General features: G+C 41.0%; 1 protein-coding gene across 1 annotated transcript in view; it reads right to left on the bottom strand.

Annotated features, from left to right (window-relative positions):
- The window catches only part of NAV2 (neuron navigator 2), a 453,334-nt gene that overhangs the window by 53,667 nt on the left and 375,299 nt on the right, over positions 1–24,368 (bottom strand). Inside the window, 8 exon segments of the mRNA XM_078148755.1 lie at positions 1,017–1,091; positions 1,204–1,227; positions 2,068–2,120; positions 12,139–12,327; positions 14,542–14,702; positions 17,845–17,889; positions 20,177–20,641; positions 23,122–23,824. Of these exon segments, the coding sequence (XP_078004881.1) occupies positions 1,017–1,091; positions 1,204–1,227; positions 2,068–2,120; positions 12,139–12,327; positions 14,542–14,702; positions 17,845–17,889; positions 20,177–20,641; positions 23,122–23,824 (1,715 nt within the window).

Raw genomic sequence — 24,368 nt, 5'->3', positions numbered from 1 at the left:
AGGACTTTAATGGAGGCAAAGAGAATGAGTTTTAGGCTAGAAAGAAAATTTGTATTATAAGATAACTACTAGCATAAACTTTTATGTAGCAGAAATTCCTTGTTCTACAAAGGCAGGAAGGTGCTACAATGGATAATACATAGGATTTGGAGTCAGGAAGACATGAGATCAAATCTGGCCTCAGACACTTACTAGCTGCATGACTTTAGGCAGGTCACTTTACCTATTCTGCTTCAGGTTCCTCATCTGTAATAATAATAGCACTTTGATCAAAGGGTTGTTGTGAGTATCTAGTGATATAACACATGCATATGTAAAGTGCTTTCCTAACCTTTAAGTGTTATATAAGTGCTGGTTGTTATTGCTATTCTTGTAGATTTTTGATCAATAGATTGGCAGAAAAATAGCTAACTGAGACAGCTATCGTATAATTTTGGAATCAAAAGGTCTGGGCTCATATCCTGGTTCTGCTAACCACTCTTAAGGGCAAGTCCATACGTTATCTCTGTGCCTCAGTTTCCTCATCTATAAAACTGGAATAACACTTCTATTGCCTACCTCATAGGACTTCCTAGGTTCAAATGAGATATTAGATGCAAACCACTTTGCAAAACAAAAAGTAGGATATAAATGACAGTTATTATTTCATCTAATCAAATATCTTTTTGACCCCAAGAGACAGTGAGAAAGGCCATCAGCACTTTGGAGGGGGGGTAGTGGGGGTGGAGGAGGCAGAACAACCTCTGGGGTAAACGTATAGGAGGAGAACATGGACAAATGTTATACAGGATGAGCAATCATGAATTAGCACCCCTGGAAGAAATATCCACATCAATGGATAGGGGTATGGATCCATTTGACTATTTAATCAGGCCTATCACCAACAAAGGACATCAATTTTTTTTAAAGTCAATCTTGAGTTTTGACTTTGAGTTGCTAAGTTTAAATCAAAATCTCAATCTTTACTCATCAAAATAATGAGCAACATTTGCAAGCATCCACTTTTTAGTACTTACATTAGCAGTCAGCTGAGTGGTCAAGGCTGAAACCTTCTCCTGGGATGCATCCAACTCCCTCCGCAGCTTTCGAATCTGAACATCACATTTTAGAGGATTACTTATTTGAGGACCAGATTCTCAGATCCATAAGGATATAAAATATTAAGATTTAAAAGGGATATCAAGTTAAGGAATGGCTCCTTACCTCTGACTGGCACTTCTCTTCTGGCTGTGGGAAAAACAAAAATAGTTAGAGTAGGTGTGCGTGGGATTGGAGTGGGCCACAATTACCCCAACGGGGCTGGCTCAGATTCTAAATATTTCTACCTGCAAGTTAGTGTCATTGTTGGCCATCAAGACCGAGTCTTGGGAGTTTTTAATAAGATTATCCTGTGTTGCCTAAGGTCACTGGTTAGTGGTAGATCCAGGATTAGAACCCAGGTCACCTTACTCTTGGGATTCAATGCTAGTCTAGTGATCATGTAATGACATTATGCTTATTTCATTAATAGTTATGGCTGCCTTGAGCTTATGTTCTGATAGAAAAAAATAAGGCATTAAATAAGCTTTTCAGGTACCCACACTGTACCAAACTGTTAAGTGATCACTACTTCCTGCCACCTATGGGCAATCTCCTGCTACTTTTCTATGCATGTAATTGTATTCTAATTCTGTATCTCATTTTCCTGCTACATTAAAAGCTCTAGAGTATGAGTTCTCAACCTTGTAGATGAGAATATGTTGGCCCTGATGAGAAATTTAGGATGCAGCCTTTGAAGAGTATTGATTACCAAGGGTCATTTACGATTTTGTTTTCTAGATGTAGGTGACAAAGATGGTGTAGTTGATAGGAAAACCTGGGCTCAAGTCCCACACATCCTGGCTGTGTGTCCAAGGCAACTCTCTAAGACTAGCAGTTACAGACCTACATTGGCAGAGGGAGTTTTTTCACCAGCATCCCTGAAATCCCAGGTCCAGACCAAAAAGATAAGCAAACAAAAACCTGCTAAAGCGATTAGAATATGTAAATCCAAACTATCAGAGTAATTCTGAGTTTATTAATACTTACCGTGGAATAAATGGACGATGTGCTGGAAACTAAGGAGAGTGAAGATCCATGAACTGAAAATAAAAATAACAAGCCAACTGTATAACCACAGGGTACGTGACCAAAGAGATGAATCATGGGCAATACACTGCGGGAAGCTACACGCCTCTCTTTGAAAACACAAAACAGCTTTATTTCATCATGATTCATTATTCTATTCATATTAATTGTAGGACGTGAGAAAAACAGAGATAATGAAGGGAATTATAAATAGCTACCATTTTTACATGGGGGGAGGGCAGATTACAGTGAAAATTAGAAAGATTATATTCAATAGAGACTTCTTCCAAGAAAAATCGAGTAAATGAAAATCTGCCTAGAAATACATCCTTTAAAATATGCTGGTTCTTTATTCTATTTTTATCAGGTACCCAAGGAGACGGGTAATTCTCTTACTGATGAGCACCACTTAAGGAATGCATTTTCTCACCACCCAAGACACATTCATTTGTTATTTCAAATGTGATTTGAAAATGTGCTATGTTTCATGCTCAGGTGTTCTAACTGTTCTTTATTTTAAGAAACCCTAATTACATTTTTGATGAAACCTCTCTGAAGTTTCCTTTGCAAAGAGAAAGCTCATAAGGGCACACTAAGGAATTTTTGACCAGGTGCAATGGCCAGAGAACCTTGAGAAGATATGCCATTGCTGGGGTGTGACCCCAGCCCTCTGGGTACGGAATGGAAAACAGGGTGCTAGGAGTTAGCAGATAGACTTTTCCTATTCGCAACACCACCAATTGTTATCAAAAATACCTGGAAGAGCTTGGATGGTTTCTGAAATGCAGCAAAAACATCTATAAGCCAGTGGTTAAGGGAACAATTCTCCCAGAAAGCAAATCTTCTTTTATTTGCTTAAATGCCAATTTTAAGGTATCAGTTAGGACCTTCCAGAGCTGCTCTTCGGATAGACATTAAGCAGGAAACCGCTAATAGGTTACAGCAATGCTTATTAAAGTTATCAGCTATTCCAGTATAGCATCTTCTCTAGGGCAAAAGTCATCATCTCCTTCCCTATCCAACCCATTCCTACCATTCCCTATTCTCTTTTCCTCTTTATCATCTCTTTCACCTATGTCCTCTAGAACTAGATCATCACAAAATACCTTCCTTCTCTCCTTAATCTCTTCTTTTCTCACATTTCCTAGATCTCTTGTTCTCATGGAAACCTGACACTCTCCAGAAGACACTGATTCACTGGCCACTTTCTTCAACACTACTTGCTTCTTCTGATGTTCCCAAAGCAAGAGGATGAGCTGGTCTACATCTCAGATTCCATCATCCCTTCCAGACTCTCTTTTGGCCACCAACACTCAGCAACTCTTTTTCTTTGGGGTTTACTACATCCCTCTTTGTCATCTGTTCCAGATCCTTCTTGCTGTCATCTTCTATCTCCTAAACTACTCTCCCTCCTTTCTCAAGGAGTTTAGTACCTGACTCAGTCTCTCTAACCTAAACTCATACTTGTGTATGTATATATACATATATACACATAAATACACATATACATACACATATACACACACATATATATGTATGTACATATATATACATATATATTCATATATATACCCTTAAATGTTAGATTTTCAGTTCAACTTCCTCAGTTCCCACACCCTACAATTTCACAACAGTTCAGCCGTTCACAGGAACAGTCACACATCGCGTCAGATCATATACGATGGTGCCATATCCATAATTTGACTTAGAAAAATTGGTCTTTAACCATGGGAAAACTTAAATTTATTGCTTTCAGTTTGCTAAGGCAGGGAATTCTGGGAGAATTTTTATTTACTTAATTTTCCAATCACTAAATACATATATATATATATATATATATATATACACACATATACATATATAATGTGTGTGTGTGTGTATATATATATATATATATATATATATATAAAATGTGTGTGTGTGTATATGTGTGTGTGTGTGTGTGTGTGTGTGTGTGTGTGTGTATTTGGTGGGGGTGGGGGTATTATAATTTTATTGATTAACTTTGTTCTTTACATCAAAGACATCTCTGAACATACTTTTCTTTTCTACCTCCACCCCCACTGGTCACTCCCATATAGCCTTCTATTATAATTAACAGAATTACTTAAGGAAAACCAAAACACCCAGAGATAAAGGACACACTTGCTTAATAGTACATGCAAAAAGTTTGAATCCATAGTCCTTCCTACCCCTACCAAGAAGAGGGAGATGCATTATGAACTATATTTTAGGCACATTGCCTGCTGGTATGCCTTGCATATAATTAAATGCTTTTTAAAAAAAAAAAGGAAAATTGCTCTTTAATCAGTCTCCTCTACTTTTATCTCTCTTCCCTGCCTCCCCTCTCTCACTCCTCCTAAACTTATTCTTCATCCATACTATGACTTCCAAAATATTGATTCTTCTCCCTGTCCATCTTCCCTGCTCTGCACTTACTTTCCTCTTTCTGGTCTTGATCCTACCTGACCAGTTCATCTGAATATTGTCCTATACTCTTCACTCCCCTGAGCCCTTGTCTTACCTGTTCACATCCTCCCAATCTAAATTGTTCCTTTGATCTACCTTGTTGGTTTTGGCTGTGTCTAGGTACCCTACTTTGTTAGGAAGCTCATTTATGGTTTGTTCAATTTCTCGAACATAGGGGTAGCATGGTGGTTACTGGTGGCTAACGGAGGGTTTAAAAGGGACATTGGAGATCGAGGTGCAGACCAACTCCCCCTCTTGCTTTCCCAAGTCAGGGAACATGAGAAGAATCAATTAATGTTACACATTTGAGGTGAGGAATGAAGATCCAGGGAGGTTAAGTGATTTGCCCAAGGTCACAAAGGTGGTAAATGTCAGAGACGGGATCTGAACCCAGGTCTTCTGATTTTAAAGGCAGTGCTTATTCCACTGTATGAGGCTGCCTCCCTCACACTGCTAATCTTCATTTGATTTGCAAATCTCTGATTGATTCTCTATTCCACATCTCTCAGTGGTTGTTCCAAGCTTCTATTTAAACCTTTAACCCTGTTTTTACTTATTTCTCTCTTGCCTCCATGTCTGAAATACATTTCCTACTCATCTCCATGTCTCAGAATCTTTGACTTCCTTCAAGGATCAATCCTGGTGCAACTTTCTCCACAAAATCTTCCCTTATTCCTCTTTCACCATAGTTGGTATGCTCTCTCCCTCCTCATTTTCCTTGTACAATACTAATTTGTATACATGTTGTAGCCTCCTTGAGAAGCGATCGTCTGGTTTTTGCCTTTGTATCTTGAGTGCATCACCCAGTGCCTTGCACCAACTGGGTACTTAATAAATATTAGTCAAATTTGTTAAACTGATTATAAGGCCTACATAGGATGGCCACTCAGCAGGGATATTGTAGAGAGGGTCTTTATATCAAATGGGATGGAGATCCCCTCCAGCTCACAGGTTTTACAGTCTTACCAAAAAAAGGCCCTTTTCCATAGATGTGTTATGAACTATGGAGAAAGCATAATAATCTGAGGCAAAATTATAAATAAGATGAAGACTGCTTTAGGCAATCTTCTTGTCTTGTGGTCAACCCTTCTTTGGGACCTAGAGCCCTTAGAGTGTTCATAAGCTGAACACTCACCTAACATGGGACCCTAACTTACTCCTGACCTTCCCACAAAAGTCATTCTCTCTCTGCTTCTATAAATCCACCTTAGTGAATACCTTCACTGCTTGGACCAAAGAATGGGCAAATAGTCAGTCTTTCAGGTACTAAGGCAAATCAGAAAGGGAAATATTTCTGGTCAGGAAGGCCATTAGAACATACTGTCATTGACAGTGTCAAACAAAATATGCAAAGAACTAACATGGGATTTTTGGATTACTCAAGGGCTGAGCTTTCTTCTTCCAAATTGCTAACATTTTCTCATTAACTGTCTAACTTGCTACCGGTACTGCTGCCTTGGGGGCATTTTCTATAAATACTTAATGCTACTGGGCACCAGACTGACCCATATGGCGAGCAGGGTTCTCACCAATGTCATTATAAAATTTTTCTGTATTTAAGTCTTCTTGATTCATAAAGAGCAACAATATGGCTGCAGGCCAAAGAAGCTGAAAAATAAGAGTCAATTAAGTCTGCTCTGAAGTGTTAGAATTTATCCTCTTTCAGAAAGAAGGCTAAACCTAGTTACACCTAACCTATTATGTGGTATAGCTATGGCTACATGGGAATCAGTGAAATGCCTTTAATAATACACACACACACACACACACTCACACAGAAGATTTTTTTTTTTTTGCTGTTATAATGTCCATTTATTGAGAAAGAAACCGAGGCAGACTTGTCACACAGTAAATGTCTGAGGCAGGATTAGAGCTCAGGTCTTCCTGATTCCAAATCAAGAACTCTCTCTGCTAAACTACCTTGCTGCCTCTTTCTATATACATACACACATCTACATCTACATATTCAGACATACATAAACACATGCATATGGGTGTATCTATCCTCAGAGATGCGCTGCATATTCTGCCCCATTTCACATATATACATACAGGCTCTCATATACAGACATGAAGAACTAACATATCCATGCACATAGATATTCCATGTGTGTAGACATGTATACACATACATAGACATATGTGTATGCCCATGTAGAGCACAGAACACACAAAAGATTTTAAAAACGATAATATGGCTTCCCCTTGATATCAGGAGCTAGCTCTTAGGAAATCTAGTAACTGTGCTGTTTTTGATACTTCAACATCTTTCACATATGTCCCTTTCTCTCTTTTCCTACCACATCCCTTCCTCATGCCCTCACCCCAGTTCCACTTCTCATCTCCTCTCCTCTGGACTATTGCAATAGCCTCTTAATTGGTCCCTTGGCCTCCAGTCTTTCCATAATGAACACAAGCTACCTTACCTCTATAGCTGAATTCTAAAGGGCAGGGGTGACCAGGTCACTCCTCTGTCCAAAGGTTCAGTGGTTCCCCTGTGCCATTAGGAGAAACTATAAATAGACACGCTTGACATTTAATGTTCTTTTCAATGTGGCTCCAGCCTATCTTTCTAGGATGATTTCATATTATTCCATCTCAAACAATCCAGGCTCCAACCACATTGTCCTACTTGCTGTTGCCTACATAGGACATTCCATCTCCCAGGCAAACTCTCCTTCCTCACCATGCCTTCTTGAAACCTCTATCTTGGTCAATCTTCTTCATGAGGCTTTGTTTGACTACACCCACCTTCCCAACATATATAGTTTGGATATAGCTATCTGGTAACATATTGTCAGTACAGGGGTTCTTAACCTAGGACGATGAATGAGTAAAAAATGTTTTGATGAATGTGTTTCAGTATAATTGGGTTCCTTTGGAATCTTATGGATTTTATTCTAGTCATTATTCTTAGAAGGGATACATAGGCTTCACAGACTGTCAAAGGGATCTGTTACACACAAAAAAGTTTAAGAATCTGTGTGGAATAGAACATAAGCTCCTTGAGGGCAGGGAGTATGTTCTCACTTTTATCTTTGTATCCTCAGCACCTAAAGCAAAAGCGCCTAATAAATGCTTTCAGATTGACTAATGTGTCTCATTTTCTAGTTACCAGTTTTCATGACCTTTATCAAAATTTTTAAGCAGACTTCCAAAGCCCCAGTGCTGACAGAACAGGGTAGGGAGGGGTAGGATTCAAGCCACTGAATGCAATCAGCATGCAGGCACAAGCCAGAAGAAATATTTACTCCAATGTGGCTGGGATCATTAGACTGAATGAAATAATTGGGCATATTCCAGTCAATGAAGCAATAAAATGCTTCTGACCTCACACATGGGAAACTGTAATCCTCAACCTCCCAACCACATAACCAGGTCCAGGATATCACCACGTGCCTAGGAGATTACTACTACCTCTTTGGCCTTTTGGTTAAGGCACAGTATTGTGTCTTCCTCCTGGAGCCTTTATCCTGCCACAACAGGGAAATCGATTTGATCATGTAACCAGTGTTTTCCAGTCCAAGCTACTCTGATAGAGAAAGAAAGGCCAGCACAGCAAGGAGGACTCCTTTGTGGCAAATGCTAATAGAATTTGGAGCAGCTGTGCATGGCATAGTGGATTGGGTGCTGGACTCTAAGTCACCAAGACCTGGTTCAAATCCAACCTTAAACATTTACTAACTGTGTGATTGTGGGCAAGTCACTTAACTTCTGTTTGCCTCAGTTTCCCCAATTATAAAATGGGGCTAATAATAGTCCCTACCTCCCAGGGTTGTTTTGAGGATCTTATGAGATAATATTTGTAAAGTATTTAGCACATAGTATGAATACACATAGCACAAAGTACTAGCATACTTAATACACAGTAGGCACAACATAAATGTTAGCTTTTCTTGTTTGTTTTTAGCTATACCAATTTTAAAAACTGGTCACAAAAATGTGAATTTTTATAAAAGCCACATCTATTTTAAACATCTACTTGGTGTCCCACAAATACCTCCACAAATGATCCTTTTTAAGGACTGAATGAAATATCAGAAGAAATTTAATTGGGTAATTTTAAAATGCTGTTCTTGGACCACGCCTGTGTATCAAATCAGAATACTAATTAAATCCAATAAAACCCTACAGAAGTGTGCCAGTATCAATAACTAAGTTTTAAGTTTGAGTTTCTAATTTCCCTGAAATTTCTGTTTCTGATTACCACCTATAACATATTGAATGGAATTAATATAGTTTATATATTGTATCTAAGTACGGTATGTGATTTGTTAAAAATTTATCTATTCTCCCTAGTGGCAGGAGTTAGGTTGGTGGAGGGGTTACAGTTTCTAGGAAAAGAAGAAAAGACAGACCAATTCTTCTCGCATTGGAACCAAACTACATTCTGTGGGAGAAGCCCACTCTGTCTTCATAACATAACATCTCCCACTGGACAAAATAAAATCCATCTGTACCCACACATCCCAAGAGATCTAAATGTTACATGTTCACAGAGCACCAACGCTTAAGACCTTTCTGTCTATACTTCTGTTTTAACTCCACGTAAACGATTAACGTTTATAATAGTCTAGACATTGCTTGGAGTAGAGTTAGCAAGCGCTTTTAATCAATGTCATTTTGACATCTAAGATATTCCACAGTTGTGTCCGCGTAAGGTGGCTTGATTCCGGATTGGATAAGTGAAAGTTATCTGATGATAAACTAATGAAGCTCGCCTTTATGAGCCAGGTCTTGTTTGTTTAGACATGTTTCAGTTGTGAATATGGTTCACTCAGCAATATGTGACAATAACAGATTAAGAGAATAGCATAGGAGCTCCATGGTCAGATACACAAGCTAGTCATTCCAATAACTCATAAAGTAAGAAAATTATAGCACACTGCTGAAACACTTATTTAAAAAACCAAGAAAAATGTCAGCTGCATAGTCCCTCAACAGACCAGCATACAAAAACTTGAAATAGTACAGTTCTAAAAGGATATACAACCAAATTGTTTGCTCACTCTCAGCAACTTCCTATCCACCTTTCCATAGCCTTCTTTGTCCCAGCAGGCTCCCCTAGACGGATTTCTGGACTCCTGCCTACTTGCTGGATGCAAATGATCCAGAAATTATTCATTGGACAATTTGGTTATTAGGAAAATTAAAAATAAAGGGCAGCAATTCCTCTGTAACTAAACTCTTCAAATCATCTGTTAAGAAGTACATTTGGTGCTCTCCACATTCAAAGAAAGAACTAAGGAGTCTGAATGCAGATCGAAGCATACTATTTGCTCTTTTTTTCCTTCTGTTTTGTTTTGTTTCCTCTTTCTTGTGGTTCCTCCTATTGGTTCTAATTCTTCTTTACAACATGACTAATGTGAAAATATGTTTAATAGGAGTGTATATGTAGAGCCCGTATCAGATTGCATGCCGTTTTGGGGAGGGAGGTGGAGAGGGAGGGGAAGGAAAATTGAAAACTCAAAAGCTTATGGAAATGATTGTTGATAAATCAAAATAAATTAATTAATTTTAAGAAAAGGACATTTGGAAATATCTAACATCTTGTCTTTTTCCATTTATTCTCGAGATCCGAGGATATCACGAAATGGTCTTTTTTTTACATCCCGTAGGTGTTGGCTATTTGCTACATTTTCCAAAGCTAGGATTAGCAGGGGAAGACCTGCTTTATTCCTCTCACATTTCCTTATGCAGAATGGGGCAAATGATTCCTATCTGAACAGCAGAATTTAGCAGGCACCAAATAAAGGCTTCTGGAGTTATTGGATTGCCTTGTACCTGACCAAAACAAATAGGCTACCCTATCACCTGTTTTTCTCTGGGACTTGTCACATCTGTCAATCAGGGGAATGTGGCAAAGCTGCTGCCATGGATTTTGAGCCATGGATTTTGGGGTCATCTCCTTACCCCAGTGGCCTCATTCTTCCCAGTGCCTAGAGCAAGACCAAACCTAAAGCTAAGGTTTATTACCCCAGATTAAGAGGCGGGAAGATATAAAGAGAGGTTTGTAACATGGATCCTCTCTGTCTTTAGTTAAGCTTCTGGAAGAGCATACTGACTTCCCTCTATAGCAGAAGTTCTTAACTGAGGGTCCATACCCGTGCCGTGGGGGAGGTGCAGATAGATTTCAGGGAGTTTATGAATTTGGATAGAAAAAAATTACATTTTTATTTTCACTAGTCTCTAACTAAAGTTTGTTTGTTTCCTTAAATTTGTTTCTTAAATTGTTTAAAAAAGGTTTTTTTGAGAAGGGGTCCACAAGCTTCCCCAGATGGCCCAGGGAGTCCATGACACAAAACAAGTTAAGGACCTCTGCTCTACAGGATGCAAGCCAGCTGTGCCAACCCATGGGATAAAGGAGGAGATGGGAAAGAAGTAGATTCCTCATCTAACTTCCCCTCCTATTACTGTAAGTTAGTGGCTAAGGCTCAACACGGATCAGAATGTTGTGTTGTTTCACACAGGGGTCAGGAGGGTAGGGCCCAGTGTTGAAAAGGGCACTCCAGGGAAGCCTAGCTGGATCTTGGGGTCAGCATAGTAGAGTCTATCACAAGTCCTCCACAAGTGGTCCTTTAAGGCAGAGCCTTATCATAACCTCCCAAGGTTTCTCCCAACTCTGCAGCCCTCTCGTGGTATCTTTCCACCTCTTCATCTGGGACACTGAAGCCTAGCTTTAGGCTTGGCCCTGCCCTAGGTATTGGGAAGAATGAGACTACTGGGCTAAGGAGATGACCCCAAAATCCACGGCTCGAGGGGCTCAGTTTTAAATTACCTCTGTTCCTGGCTCCATTCTGACTATATATATCCTAGTTCTAGAATCTGGGCTCTTGCCTTGCCCATTTATAACCAAACCCCCACCTGACGCCCCAGTAGCAGGGCTTGGACCATATGTCTAAAACCTTCTCTTCCTGTCCTGCTCATACCCCAGCTCCTTGGGCACCAGGGTTCTGCCTTGCTCTCAGCAGCCCTCTAATGCAGTAGAGCCCAGCTCTGTGTCTCGGTCCCTGTGGCAGGATCCCTGCTTCTTACTGCTGAGCCTTCCTGACACTGGCTACTCGAACAATTAGTCACCGGGTGAGTCCTGTTGCCTTATGACGCGCCCTGTGCCGTCTGCCTGTATCTCAGGGCCTGCTACGCGGTAAGTGCTTGATCAATGCTTGCTGACTGACAGATTGATTGATGCCATACTTAGAGCCCAAACATCTGCCTGGGCCCCCCTGTATCCGTTCCTAAGCCCTTCCCAACTCATCTGCTCTACAAGGACAGGTCTATTCAGTTTTAGGGTTCAAAATTTGGCCCACCTATGTGTCACCAGACCTCTAAGACCCTTAAGACCACCAGTTGCTAGGACTGATCTCCAGGTGAAGGAAAAGAGATGGCAAGCGCCTAAGGAGCTCACAAATGAAAAACAAACCAAGACTCAGCCTAGATGAGGCTGATCTATCCCTTGATGCCCTACTCAGCACTGTCTGCAGTGACAAATAACACTTGTGACCGCACTCATGGATTATTTGTTATTATTACATGCATTCAAGGAACCCAGAATTCCTTGCCTACCTTCTTCAAAGCCATCTCGGAAGGAGCCTGAGCGGCTCATGGTCCTGCTTTTCTCATCCAAGGACATGGAGCTATTCCGGAAGCGGGTGTCAGTATAGGGGTCATAAGGTCCATCTGCATTGGAGAGGCTGTGGGTCCTCAGCATGGTCGGATTGGACAAGCTCATCTGGGTGGCCGTGGTGGGACTCGCTAAAATAAAAGAAGCATAATTGGCAAATAGAAAATTCACATCTCCATTCACTACTTGTTCGTTGACAAGGGGTAGACTGTTTGCTAATCATTAACTACCTATTTATTCCTGGCCAACTTCTCCACCTTACAATCCCTCTTCACTTCCTAAAAGGTAACTTACACAGGGCAAAAAATAAAGAAAGGAAGGTCAGTCAGTCTCAGAGCAAGGTTCTGGGCCTCTGCTTTCTAATTAACAAGTTTGGACATGCCAGGGTCTCCATCCAGGCATGTGCTAATGAATTACCATTTCAGTTCTCCCTAAAGCCCAAAGCCTAAAAAAATCAAATCCAGGCTGGGATCAGCCAGGAACCACGGAGGTCTTTTGTGTCTATGAGACCCCTTAACTCAAAAGTGTAGAGCTGACAAAGGCAAAGATAATCACAGATCCCACTCCCTTACACAGGGAAAGTATTCAGAATGGTTTTGAAGAACTGGATAGGGCCCAATTCCATTAGCTGTCACAAACCTTTATGGAGAAATGCAGAACATTCCCTTATTCCAAGAGGCTCACTTTTTTAGTAGGTATACACTAATTAAAAAGTGCTGGGCTCTAACTTCAATCCATGCCATATTTAACCATTTTAAATACCTCCTTTTCATTACTTTTTAAATGCCACCTATAAAATGAACTTCTGAGAAGGTTGGTGCAGTCCTATCACCTAACCAAGTCTTACCACTCTAGGTCCCATAGCAATACTACTTTCTCCATTAAAAAACCTTTCTGAGTTGTATTCTCTGTCCTTTGTAACCACTCTCAGCACCTAAAATCTCTTCCAAGTTTTTAACACTTAATTATATTTCATGTAGCACTTGACTGTATGTGGCCTGCCATGATTTTCTATTTGTTGCATGTATTTTCCAAGAGAACTGACCTTCTGTAGAGCTCGTGTCCTAACACTTTCCGAATCCTTCTCTGCACCTGGCATAGCGGCAGGCTTACAGTGAGTGATCTGTTCACACTTACAAGTGAATTCTAGATTTTCAATTTCATATGAGAAGCCTGACACATTAAACATTAGGATAGGTGACTAAAGCAGAAGAAAATCTTTAAATGCCACTACCCTGCTCAAAGACCTTCCGTGGTTCTGCACTGTTGATAGAAGGCAGTCTAAACTTATCAAAGCATTCAACATCCTTCCTCTACCCCTGCTATGCTCTAGCCTCAATTTATTTTTCTCCTACTACTCCATCATGTGCCCTACACACCAATTAAAATGGACTATTTTAGTTGCATTTCTTGTCTTTGTTTCTTTCCGTTTAAAATTTTGCTCCCTTCCTTTCCACTATTTCAATCCTTCCCATCACTCAGGTGCCAGATTTTCACGCCCGTTTCATTTTTGTATCTCCACACCTAGCAGAGTACATCCTACTTAGCCCCCAAGGCTACTGTGAGGATCAAGTGAGATAATATTTGTAGAGTTGTAGGCACAATGCCTAGCACATAGTAGGAACTTAATAAAAACTTACCCCTCCCATTTCTTACACATAATAGGGACTTAATAATGCTTGGTTATTGTGCTTCCATAGCATTTTGTTTCTTCTTTTCCTATAGCTCCTGACTCAACAAATATTTACTATTATTATATGCCAGGCCCTGTGCTAGGTACAGAAGAAACGAGGACAAAAAAGGGGACCAAACCCTACTCTCAAAGGGCTCATATGTTCCTTTCAGGAAGATATTATCATGTCCTTCTTTAGGTTATTGTTATCTGGGCAATACCATATCTTACTAGATGATAAGATCTTTAAAGATTCTTATTCATCTTTCTTCACAAAACAAATCAAAAGGCCTTGCACAGACAGACAAACATGGTGCCTGGCACATAGCTGGCATTTAATAAATGTCCAAGATATTCAGGAATCATTTGCTGAAGCAACCTCCCACGGACTGGGGACAGTGTGGGCCTGTCCATCTTGATGATTCTACAAATATTCTTCAGTTAAAGAAAATTTAAATTTGGAATAATATAAATGCTGCTTGCCCACTGATGGAACTTCTCCACTTAAGCAACTAGCAAACTCCAGAAAGGAAATTCATACTGTCAGGAGGTAGCCAAATGACTGAAGAGTGACCATGCCAAGTGCATGACAACATGGCCCTTTCTAAGTATGAGATAGTCTGTCTGTTCATTAGCACTCATTGTCATGGCCAGTGACTGGATAAAAACTCACCAAGCTGGGAGAAATTAAACCTGGTCCCAGAGGGGGAAGTCACACTGGAGCCTGAGGAAAAGGGGGAATTGGTCGCTGTGTCCTGCAGGCCACCTGCTGAATGGGACCGCAACCACTCCTTTGCATCTTCTTGAGTTCGAAGTTGGCAGGTGGGGGTGTACCTGAAAAGGCAAAAACGATTCTAGGGTCAGTCACAAAAGTTACACAGGAAATTAACTCCATGGAACTGGAACTGAATAGACGGACAGTTTCAACAAAGAAAATAAAAATCCAAAGATGATCACACACCCTTGAAAAACTTAATGAAAAGAAAATTCTCAGTATTCTAGCTTTTGTTACTCAACCACCTAGATGAATTTCCAATCTGATCACAAATTATGTCTGAATTTAGATGAATTACTAAAGACTAATACATGGGAAGATTCATTTTTGGGCTACTGGGCATTTTTGGTTATTTATTTGTGAACAAAACAGGGATAAGGACTGGACCCATTATTTTACTGGTATTAGGAGCTCTCTGGTGAAAGAACTCCCCCTACTAGTGAAGGCACCTTCTCCACTGTCTATAGTTTTAGAGAGTTGTCTAGAACACCAAAAGATTAAAATGACTTCCCAAGGGTCGGCCACACAGCCAGTACTTGTCAGAGGTAGGACCTGAACCCAGATCTTTGGGACTCTGAGGCTGGCACTTTATCCACTATACTGTATTGCTTCTCCATTAACGAAACAGTCTTAGGTCATTTTGATCCTACCCAAATACAAAAGCAACACTGGGAAACAAACATAAGTTGTAGTCTTGAAAAGTAAAATCTGATCACTTATATACTCTGGACAATAACATATGATCCACAGCATATTAGGCAACATATGAAACATGAGCTATAAAGTCAGATGGAGATCTTTGAAAGATCCAAAGATACACAGGTTTGGGGGAATCAATGCAATCCAGTGTTAATTAAATCAGAGATTCTTAGAGGGAGGTGGAACCTTGGAAGTTTTTCTATACCTTCTAGAGTAGGGGTGGGGAAGCTGTGGCCTGAAGGCCACATGTGGCCCTCTAGGTCCTCAAGTGTGGCCCTTTGACTGAATTCAAACTTCCCCTTAATATAAGGATTTGTTCTGTAAAACTTGGACTCAGTCAAAAGGCTGCACCCAAGGCCTCTAGAATCTAGACCCTCGTTTACTCTGTGGTTTATTTCAGCAATTTTAAGTGCTTACATAGCCCAGTACTTCAGACTCCAGGTATGTTCCACTATATGAATTTTACTACTCAGAAATAGGAATGTATAAAATATATTCGTGGGGGAGGTGTGCTCATTCACATTACAAAAGACTTTGCCTTCATTTTCCTTCATGCAGCCGGGGTTCTTGGGTATGAATATTTTGTAGGATTTGATTTGCTCCTATCTTTGCAGGGTCACATCGGCATATGAAACTGCCTCCAAAACAATGACAACATTTGTTTAATTTTAGCATGAAGAGTACTAGGGCCTATTCCTGGTTCAGATCTGCTTAAAACCAATTAGAAGCAGGGCTGCAAGTTCAATGGAAAGGAATCCCACCACCACCACCACCAAATTTACACACACACAATACTTCAACATGCTACTGTTTAGAGAGGTGAATGTCCTCCAGGGCTACAAATAGTATATCAAAGTCAAACTTAAATTAACTTTGGTTGCCATTTAAATATCCAAACTGTCTGTTGACAAATACCCTGAACAGAATACGGCCTAATAAATGCTCAGATGTGAAGAAAGGTTTTAGGGGCTCACACTTAAGGGCTACCAGGTTGAGCTCCTTAAGATCTCTAGAATGAGAAGTGAGGATTACTGGAGAGAAGGTTGGACTGAGAATTAGAGACCTGGGTTTTGGGTCCAGACTCTGATACTTGTTAGCTGTGGGACTCTGGGGAAGTCATTTAAGGTCTCTGAGTCACAAATTCCTCAGACCTGAACAAGGGATAATAATAATAAAATCTATCCCACACAGAGTTGCATTGAGGATCAGATGAAGCGACGTACATAAAACACTTTGCTAACCTTTAAAGCATTATGGAAAGATGAGCTACATCAGATTGTTGGGTTTTTTTTTCCTCCCAGCATATTCTATATGCCTAGAATCTGCTTTATTTTAAGCCCCCGTTGGAAGGAAGTATTGCTACCTACCTTACTTTGCAAGTCAATATGTTTTAGCCTTAAAAATTATAGGTTATTAAACACACATACACATGACAGCAATGAAACATTCCATTCCACGTCCCATGTGTGACCAAGCGGTTCATACCCAGTGCTGGGTGAACCACCTGCTACAAAGAATAAGGCATTTAGAGAGCAGGAAAAATGGTACCAGCCGCTATGAAGTGGGAATCCTAGAAGGAGGGCAAGGAAGTCAAAACCTCTCAAGTGGGCAAAGTGACCCCCCAAAGCATAAGCAGGATTGACTTATAGCATTTCATTTAGCCAAGGCTTGCCTTGCTAATGAGCCAAAACCACCCACTTGGTCCGAATAGAGAGGAAAATCCTTTCTGGTGGGTGTTTTCCAAGTTTTCCCCCAGGAAACAGATGTACGTGCTTTTGGCATGCTAAAAGCTGATCTCAATTTTCAGTCAGGATATCCTAGATTCAGCAAAGTACTCCTTATTAGCAACATTTTTATTTGGCCAAAAAAAGAAAGAGAGAGAGAGAAAGAAGAAAAAAAACTGACTACAGACTACAAGATCATAGATTAAGAGTGGGAAGTGGCCTTAGAATCACATGGTCCAACTTCCTCATTTTACAAGGAGAAAATCAGGACTCAGGGGTTGAGTGACTTGCACATGGTCACACAAGTTGTAAGTAGCCTCACAGAGAGGTCTTGAGTCCAAATCCAGTGCTCAACACAGTCCAATTTTTTTTTTGTTTGTTTCGTTTTTTGCCCTCTCTTACCTTGTCCTAGCAAGTAAATGAAAATGCTATAAATCGTGCCCTTTATTCTTGGAAAATAGTTTCCGTGAGCAGTGCTATGATGGCAAATTTGTCTGAGCTGATTAACCTGGCCACAAAAGCAGCAGGCCACAGCTCCCCACTCTTGCCAGTTTTTCAAGATTTAGTCTGCAAAAGCCACAGCCCCTGCTCAAGCAAACAAGCCACTGGATGGGGAGGTGAAGACAGGAGGGTCAGAGGAACCTGGCCCAAACAGTCCAGCTGTTGAAGCAGATGACCCTCTCCTAGCCCACCCTGCTGCCAGCCACAAGAAAGACACACACAGCCAAGTGCCCAAGCCACCACAAAAGCCCAGTACGCTAGGAGGAAACACCAATACCTGAGTCCTTTCTTAGGCAAAGTGTTCCTATCAAGGTGCGGGTCACTGTAGGAGAGTTAAAAGAAAAAAAAACTTCAGAGAAACACAAGGGGGGGAAGATTAAAGGAGCAGGAGGAAGAGAATGGTATCCATACCCACATCACATTTTTTTAGAGGAAAAAGTAACAACAATGATCTTTTATCTAAGCGAGCATGCAATCAATATGTACGTACAAAAATACATACATATATACATACAGAAGATGACCTGATCCCTGGCCCGTTTAGTTATCCATGCATTAGGTACCATGCCATCACCCAGGGGCCAAAGCCAGCACTCCACTCCACACAAAACCGAGGGTGTCCTTTGGCTCTGAGAGATCCACCAGCCAATGTATTTGGAAATATGGGCTCCTTAGTCTGAGTCACCATTACCAAAGTTAACTGGAGAGCAGGGATGCCAGATTCTCCCCTCTATCTAGCCCACCCAAGCTTTGGCCTACTTCTTAAATGCTGGGGGGTGGGGTGGGGTAGAGGAAGGCGGGGAGACGCTGGAGGTGTGTGAGATGAAGTTGGGGGAAGGGACTGCTTAGAGAGTTTTGAGAGGTCAAAAGCTTGTAGGAGTCTGCATATTTGGAATTCAGTTGTAGTTAAGTGAATTCCATCTGTCTCAACCTCGGCAGCCCTTGCTGTAGTATCTAGGAACTGAAAGCCAGGCCTCTGCTGAGCATGCTATAACTTGCTAGGTGATAAAGCCAAGGGATTATTGCTGTTTTCAAAAGGTAAGTATTTGAAGCACTGGTTCATGAGTGTGGCAAATTGGGGAGGGGGTAATGGGAGTGGTGTTTTGTTTTTTTTAAAAATAGAACATCATCTACTTATTCTATTAAATAAAGTCCACCTCCACCTGTATCAAGGATAAAGTCTACCACTGGAAAAAGGGCCATGGGGAAGCTACATGCAAAACTCAGTTTATCCCTCTTCATTTTCTCTGTTCTTCTCAGATTCATTTTTTTAAAATTATTGCTATCATTAAGCAAAATGAGTACGTGGAAACAAAGCCACCTCCAAGATAGGGTAAGTGAAATCAGAGTGACCTGTTTACTTACAGCAGGAGAAACTGTGGTATTGCATTGGGAGGTAGAGATAAAGGTGAGAGAGGTCTGCCAGGTGGTGGTAGGTGGAGTGGGCTGGGCTTGGGGGCAGGGAGAAATAGCATGCCACAGGAAGGCTGAAATGCAAGCGAGAGTTTCTCCTGGGCTATTTGAGAAGAGCAGGGTTTTTGAACTTGAAAGGGAGTCTCCCATCCCTGCTACCTTCCCTCCAGCTCTCAAAAAGCAAAGGAGCAGACCCTCACTGGCATGTCTGAATAGCACAAATGATACCAAATCCACAATACAAGCGAAGGGGCCTCCACCCAGCAGCCTCTCCTCAACAAACATCTGACTTCAGATAAGTGAACAGAAAAACCTGGAGGCCCTGTGTGGTCACCTGCCTGAAAGGAACATCATTTACCTGTCCTGTTTCCTGGGTAAAGTATTTCTGCAGAACTTAGGGCTAGCAGCAGGGGAAGAGAGAGGGCTAGAAGAATAAGTCCAATCAGACAGAAAACAAGAGAAGGAATATTAGAGCCAAGAACGCTGAAGAAAGGGAAGTTGTTAAACACAGTAATCAGAACATTTTAGTTTTCCAAAAGCTACTGTTAGTTTTTTTTTTTCTCCCACTTTGAGAAATGCGACATGACTCAACATCAAAATGAAACACACTGCCCAGCTGAAGCTCGGGATTTCTAAGTTTCAAATTCCTAGTCTAGGCAGTCCTTCGAGTAGGGCTCCTACCATCTGCTTGCTACTGTAACAACCCAGCTACCCTGGGGAACTACCCTAAAATTTCCCAGAAGCTTATTAAGGAGAACAACTGTTCTCTTTAATACACAAACTACTTTGAGGCAGAATTAGGAGAGGGAGGGAAGAAAAAATAGTTGATCGGGGGTGGGAGGGGAGAACAAAATGACTGTTAGAAGGATTTCAAAGGGTGAATATCATTTCAAAGGGAAGGAATTAAACCAAAGTCTTCCAGCAGCTGTGAGCACTGAGGATGACCAAAGTCGAAAAGACAGCAGAAAGCATATTTTCACATTTAGTGTAATATCAAACTGGTGAGAAATCAGTTTGAGTCCTAGTATTATTTCTAAGCTATAACGGTATCAATAGATCAGAAAAGAGAGATCAAAATTTTTCTTTTAAAAGTTAATTCACTTTTGGGGACTCCTGCTATAATCTCCCTGTTTTTTTAGGGTGCTGTTACTCTAAATAACTTATGATGATAAATCAAACAGAATGGAAACACTAACCTTTCTGACAGTGTGGTCTTAACACTGTTGGTTCTTATAAAGGGAGTGAGGGAGTCATCCTTGGACGAGATCAAGCCAGTGGAAGAATTGTGACTCAGTCCCCCTCCGCTGCTGAGGGAGATGTCAATGGATTCACAGCTGGTATGAAGGCTGCTAATGGACTGGTATCCAAGGCCGTCTTTGCTCACTGCCGAAGAGCTGCTAGCATTGGTGCCCCAGGTGAGACTATTGGAAGGAGCAGAGTGGGCTGAGCTGGGGCTAGAGGCTAACGGAGACTGGTTCATGTCAGCATTCTTACTGTACAGTGGGCTGCTGCTCCCGCTGCTCAGAATGCCACTGCCAGAAGGGGACTCTAAGTTGCCTTGCTGGGTCATAGTAGCATGAGGATTAGAGATGACCACTGAATTTTTCATACTTTCAGCTGTGGTGATGGACACTTGTTTAGCAGGCTTTCCACCAAAGAGTCTGTGAAGAGATAAAGCATTGTGGGGATTGAGGGCTCAATGCCAAAGGCAAGGAGCTTTCAAAGAGATTGGTGGGGGAAAGGAGATAGTAAGAATCTGCAGAATGGGGATGCCTTCTATCTTACCAAAATGGCTAACCTTACATTTCCGGGTATTTCCCAGGTCTATCCTCCAAGTCCTATGAAAATGACTTAACTCTAGCTCTAAGCTAAAGGAGGTAGGGAGTGGAGGTGGGATGAAGATAGTGTCTGATTCGATACTTTTCATTATTGGATCCCCATCCTGTCACTCTTTCAGTAATTCAATGAAAATGCAGCAGAGTATTTTGTAGATGCTGGGGAGACAAAGATACAGAAGATTCTATTGCTGCCCTCATGGAGCTCATGGTCTAGTAGGAAGAATAAAACTACACAAATTACTCTAACTAGATGAACTGAAAAATTTTGTCATGATCATTTTGGTTTTCTAGGTTGTTGGATGAAGTTTGTTTTCCCCAGTCTTCATGCACAGTACATAGAATTAGGACACATTGGCTTAACTGCCTACACCTGCACCTGGAAGCCTGGAAAGCCCATCTTTCATAATGTTTGTTTTTGTGGCACCTGCTGCCTCTCCAATGACTAGGAAGCACTCATCTGGCATTAACATTGGATAGTATGAGCCTCAAAACAACAACTGTGAGAGCATTAAGTAGACAACAGCCCTTACTAGTCACACAGGTACCAGATGGCTTCCTTCTTCTAAAGATCACATGCCCAACCTCGTTCAATTATCACATAATTGTGTGCTGTCAGGCTGGCAATGGATGGAATGGGAGAAAAAAACATGGCATTCATTGCCTTTGACTGCAAAGGAAAGCACACATCATATAAATGCAAGAAATATATCCCACCTATAAAAATATGTGTGTGTGTGTGTGTGTGTGTGTGTGTCTGTGTGTCTGTGTGTGTAGGGGAAAAATAATCAAACCTTAACTTGTAGGAGCTAAGCATTTAAAAATCTTCCAGGGAGAGCAATAACTAAGCTATAAGAACACCAGATCACTGTTTTCCCCTGAAATCAGCCACAGGATTTTAAGGTCACTTTGGTTTCTATATCCAATGCAGTCCTACTAATCTCATTTACCATAAAATTATGTTTCATTATCTTCTTAGCTAAGAGATAACTGGCGTCTGATGAGAAATGCTTTCAGTATACAGGATCTTTTGACAACCAGAGAATGGAGGGTTTAATCAATTAGGAAATAGGAAAATAATGATATTAAATATAAAATTTTCCAAGAGTTAGTTGAAAGGTACTCAGTGTAGTGTCTAAGAAGCCCCATGCATTTTCAAGTCTACGATTAAAGGAGCCTATAGGTCTAGGAAAATGCCTTTGTAGTTACTAAAAGAAATTTCAAAACAAAGTGAATATTACATATAATATATTAAGTGAGAAGCAATGAAATGTTTCATTTACCAGGCAGTATGTTGGAACAACAAAGGGTACAAACTTTGATTCCCCTGCTCAAAAAATAGTTCTTGAAGTTTTAATAGTCAAGTCTAGGCAAGTAAGAGTAAGTGTTGAATTGCTTCATTATACCTTTCATGGAAATTGGTATTTAGGAAGTCCTTTCAAATGTTCCTATTCATCAAAAATAAATTTCAGCCCTTATTTGCTATGGTGGGGTCTCACCTCTGTGGATAGCACAGAAGACATGAGGAGAAGGATTGGAAGGAGGGGCAACCTCCTGCCCACCTACCCTTACAGCATGATGACGGTATGGGAGAATAAGGAAACAACCCAGTGCTGGCTCCAAAGTACTAGAATGGTGACATCTTATAGAGACCAGACAGAAATAAAGGAATCATACCATCTCTCTCCCTAGAGAACCTTTGCCCTAGTGTGGGAAATGGGGATGCAAATTGGCTTTGAAAGACATAAAGGAAATAAGGCTCCTTTCCCAGAATCCCTTCTAATCAAACAACACATTTGCCTCTTCTCACCCTTTTAAAAAACAGTGCTGTGTGTAGGGCAGAGAAAGTGAAGAGGGATTGACTCAGCTGCATTAGTATCTCGATTAGAATTCTGAGCAAACCACCAGTTTCCATCAAGCATACCAGACTGGTTGTTTTTGGGGTGTTTTTTAAATGTGACCATTTTATGGGACCAGAGAAAACTCTATCAATCATTAAAGAAGGGAAGATTGTTCTAAATTTAGCAACCAATCCTGAGGTACAATATAAAGTGGCTGGACTCCTCTTTTGCCTATTTGAAAATATCTATTTTTTAAAATCGGCAGCCCAGGACACCAAAATGGTCTAAGGCTAAATGTTTTCTTTGTTTTAGAGCAGCAATGCCCCAAGGGCTTATCCTGTTTAAAAGTGAGAAACAGAGGTGGATGAAAATAGCTGGCCTATTACTAACAAAACAGAATGCAAACCGCCCAAGACAATCATTTCCATTCCAGTCAGCATAATTTAAACCGAGAGTCAAACTTACCTTCTCAGCGTGGGAGATGCTACATCTGGGTACTTGGCTCCTTGAGGGTGGGTGGCTGGAGCCACACTGGATGTTGGCTGGGATGCTGGGTTCACTTTAACCGAGTTACAGGAAGCTACACTCTCATTGTCAGAGGAGATTCCCTTTTCTTTATCTGTCTGATTGATGAGTCCTGGCAGAGAGCTCCCCAAGGCTGCCTTGGAAGGCTCCCTCAGTTTAGGCACAGGCAGACCTGCTGATTTGCTGCTCACATTGGAATCTATGCTACTGGTGCTGGATCTATTACCAGCCCCATTGCGGCTACTGGACTTACTGGGACGAGGCAGACTCCTGTACTGAAGATTCGTCCTTGTGCTTAGGGCTAGGTAGCCATCGTCCTGGTTCTGGGCCCCATCCATACTTGTCTTTCGACTGGCGGACCTCCCTACCAGCCCAGAGGACTTTGGAATCTTGCCCAGGGTGGCTGATCTACTGGTGATGGTGGCTCCGCTAGCTGTAATCATGGTCAGCCCAATGGTGGAGCCACTCTGTTTCTTAAACCCAAAGGCATTGGTATTGGTGGTAGCCGTCCTGGCGCTATTGGGAAGAGGCTTTTTGGATTCATCGCCACTGCTGCGACCTGCATCTGATGGAGAGCGTTTCACCTGTGTGGTTTTAGGGGAAAGCCTTCCTTTCTCTGATACCTTTGCATCATCTGTTTTTCCTAAGAGAGAAATCAATGTTTAAGACTCCAAAGTCAAGACACAGGGGAATACAATCAATATACGAAACACCTCCTTGTGAAGAGATGATATTACCATGGGAAGATAATTCCCTTTGAGAAGCAAAAGAAACAGTTTTTAAAGGAAATAATCTTGTCTGTTGCTATTGTGTTATGCCTATTAGCAAAAACCTATTTTTCACAAACATTTAAAACCCTTTGGGTAAAGAAAAGCCACCTGATCACTTAAATTGAAATCTGGAAACCAAATGTCTCCCCTCACTAGGATTCTATTATTAGAAGAAACTTTTGAAGTCATTTAATCCACTCATCCCATTTTACAGATGAGGATACTGTGATCCAGAAAGGTTAAGTAACTTGCTCAAGGTCATGCAGTTATTAAGTGGCAGAGCCAGGATTTGAACCCAGAACATCACCAACTAAAATGTTGCCCTGGCATTTCTGTAGGGCATACTTCTTTCAACAAACTGCTTGCTTACTGCACATTTTCCAGAGCATTCATAATAAAATGTCATAGGCATAATGA

This window comes from Phascolarctos cinereus, unplaced genomic scaffold (assembly GCF_003287225.1).
Source record: "Phascolarctos cinereus isolate Bilbo 61053 unplaced genomic scaffold, phaCin_HiC Scaffold_9;HRSCAF=440, whole genome shotgun sequence".
Classification (NCBI taxonomy): domain Eukaryota; kingdom Metazoa; phylum Chordata; class Mammalia; order Diprotodontia; family Phascolarctidae; genus Phascolarctos; species Phascolarctos cinereus.
This window is presented reverse-complemented; position numbering and strand designations above follow the sequence as displayed.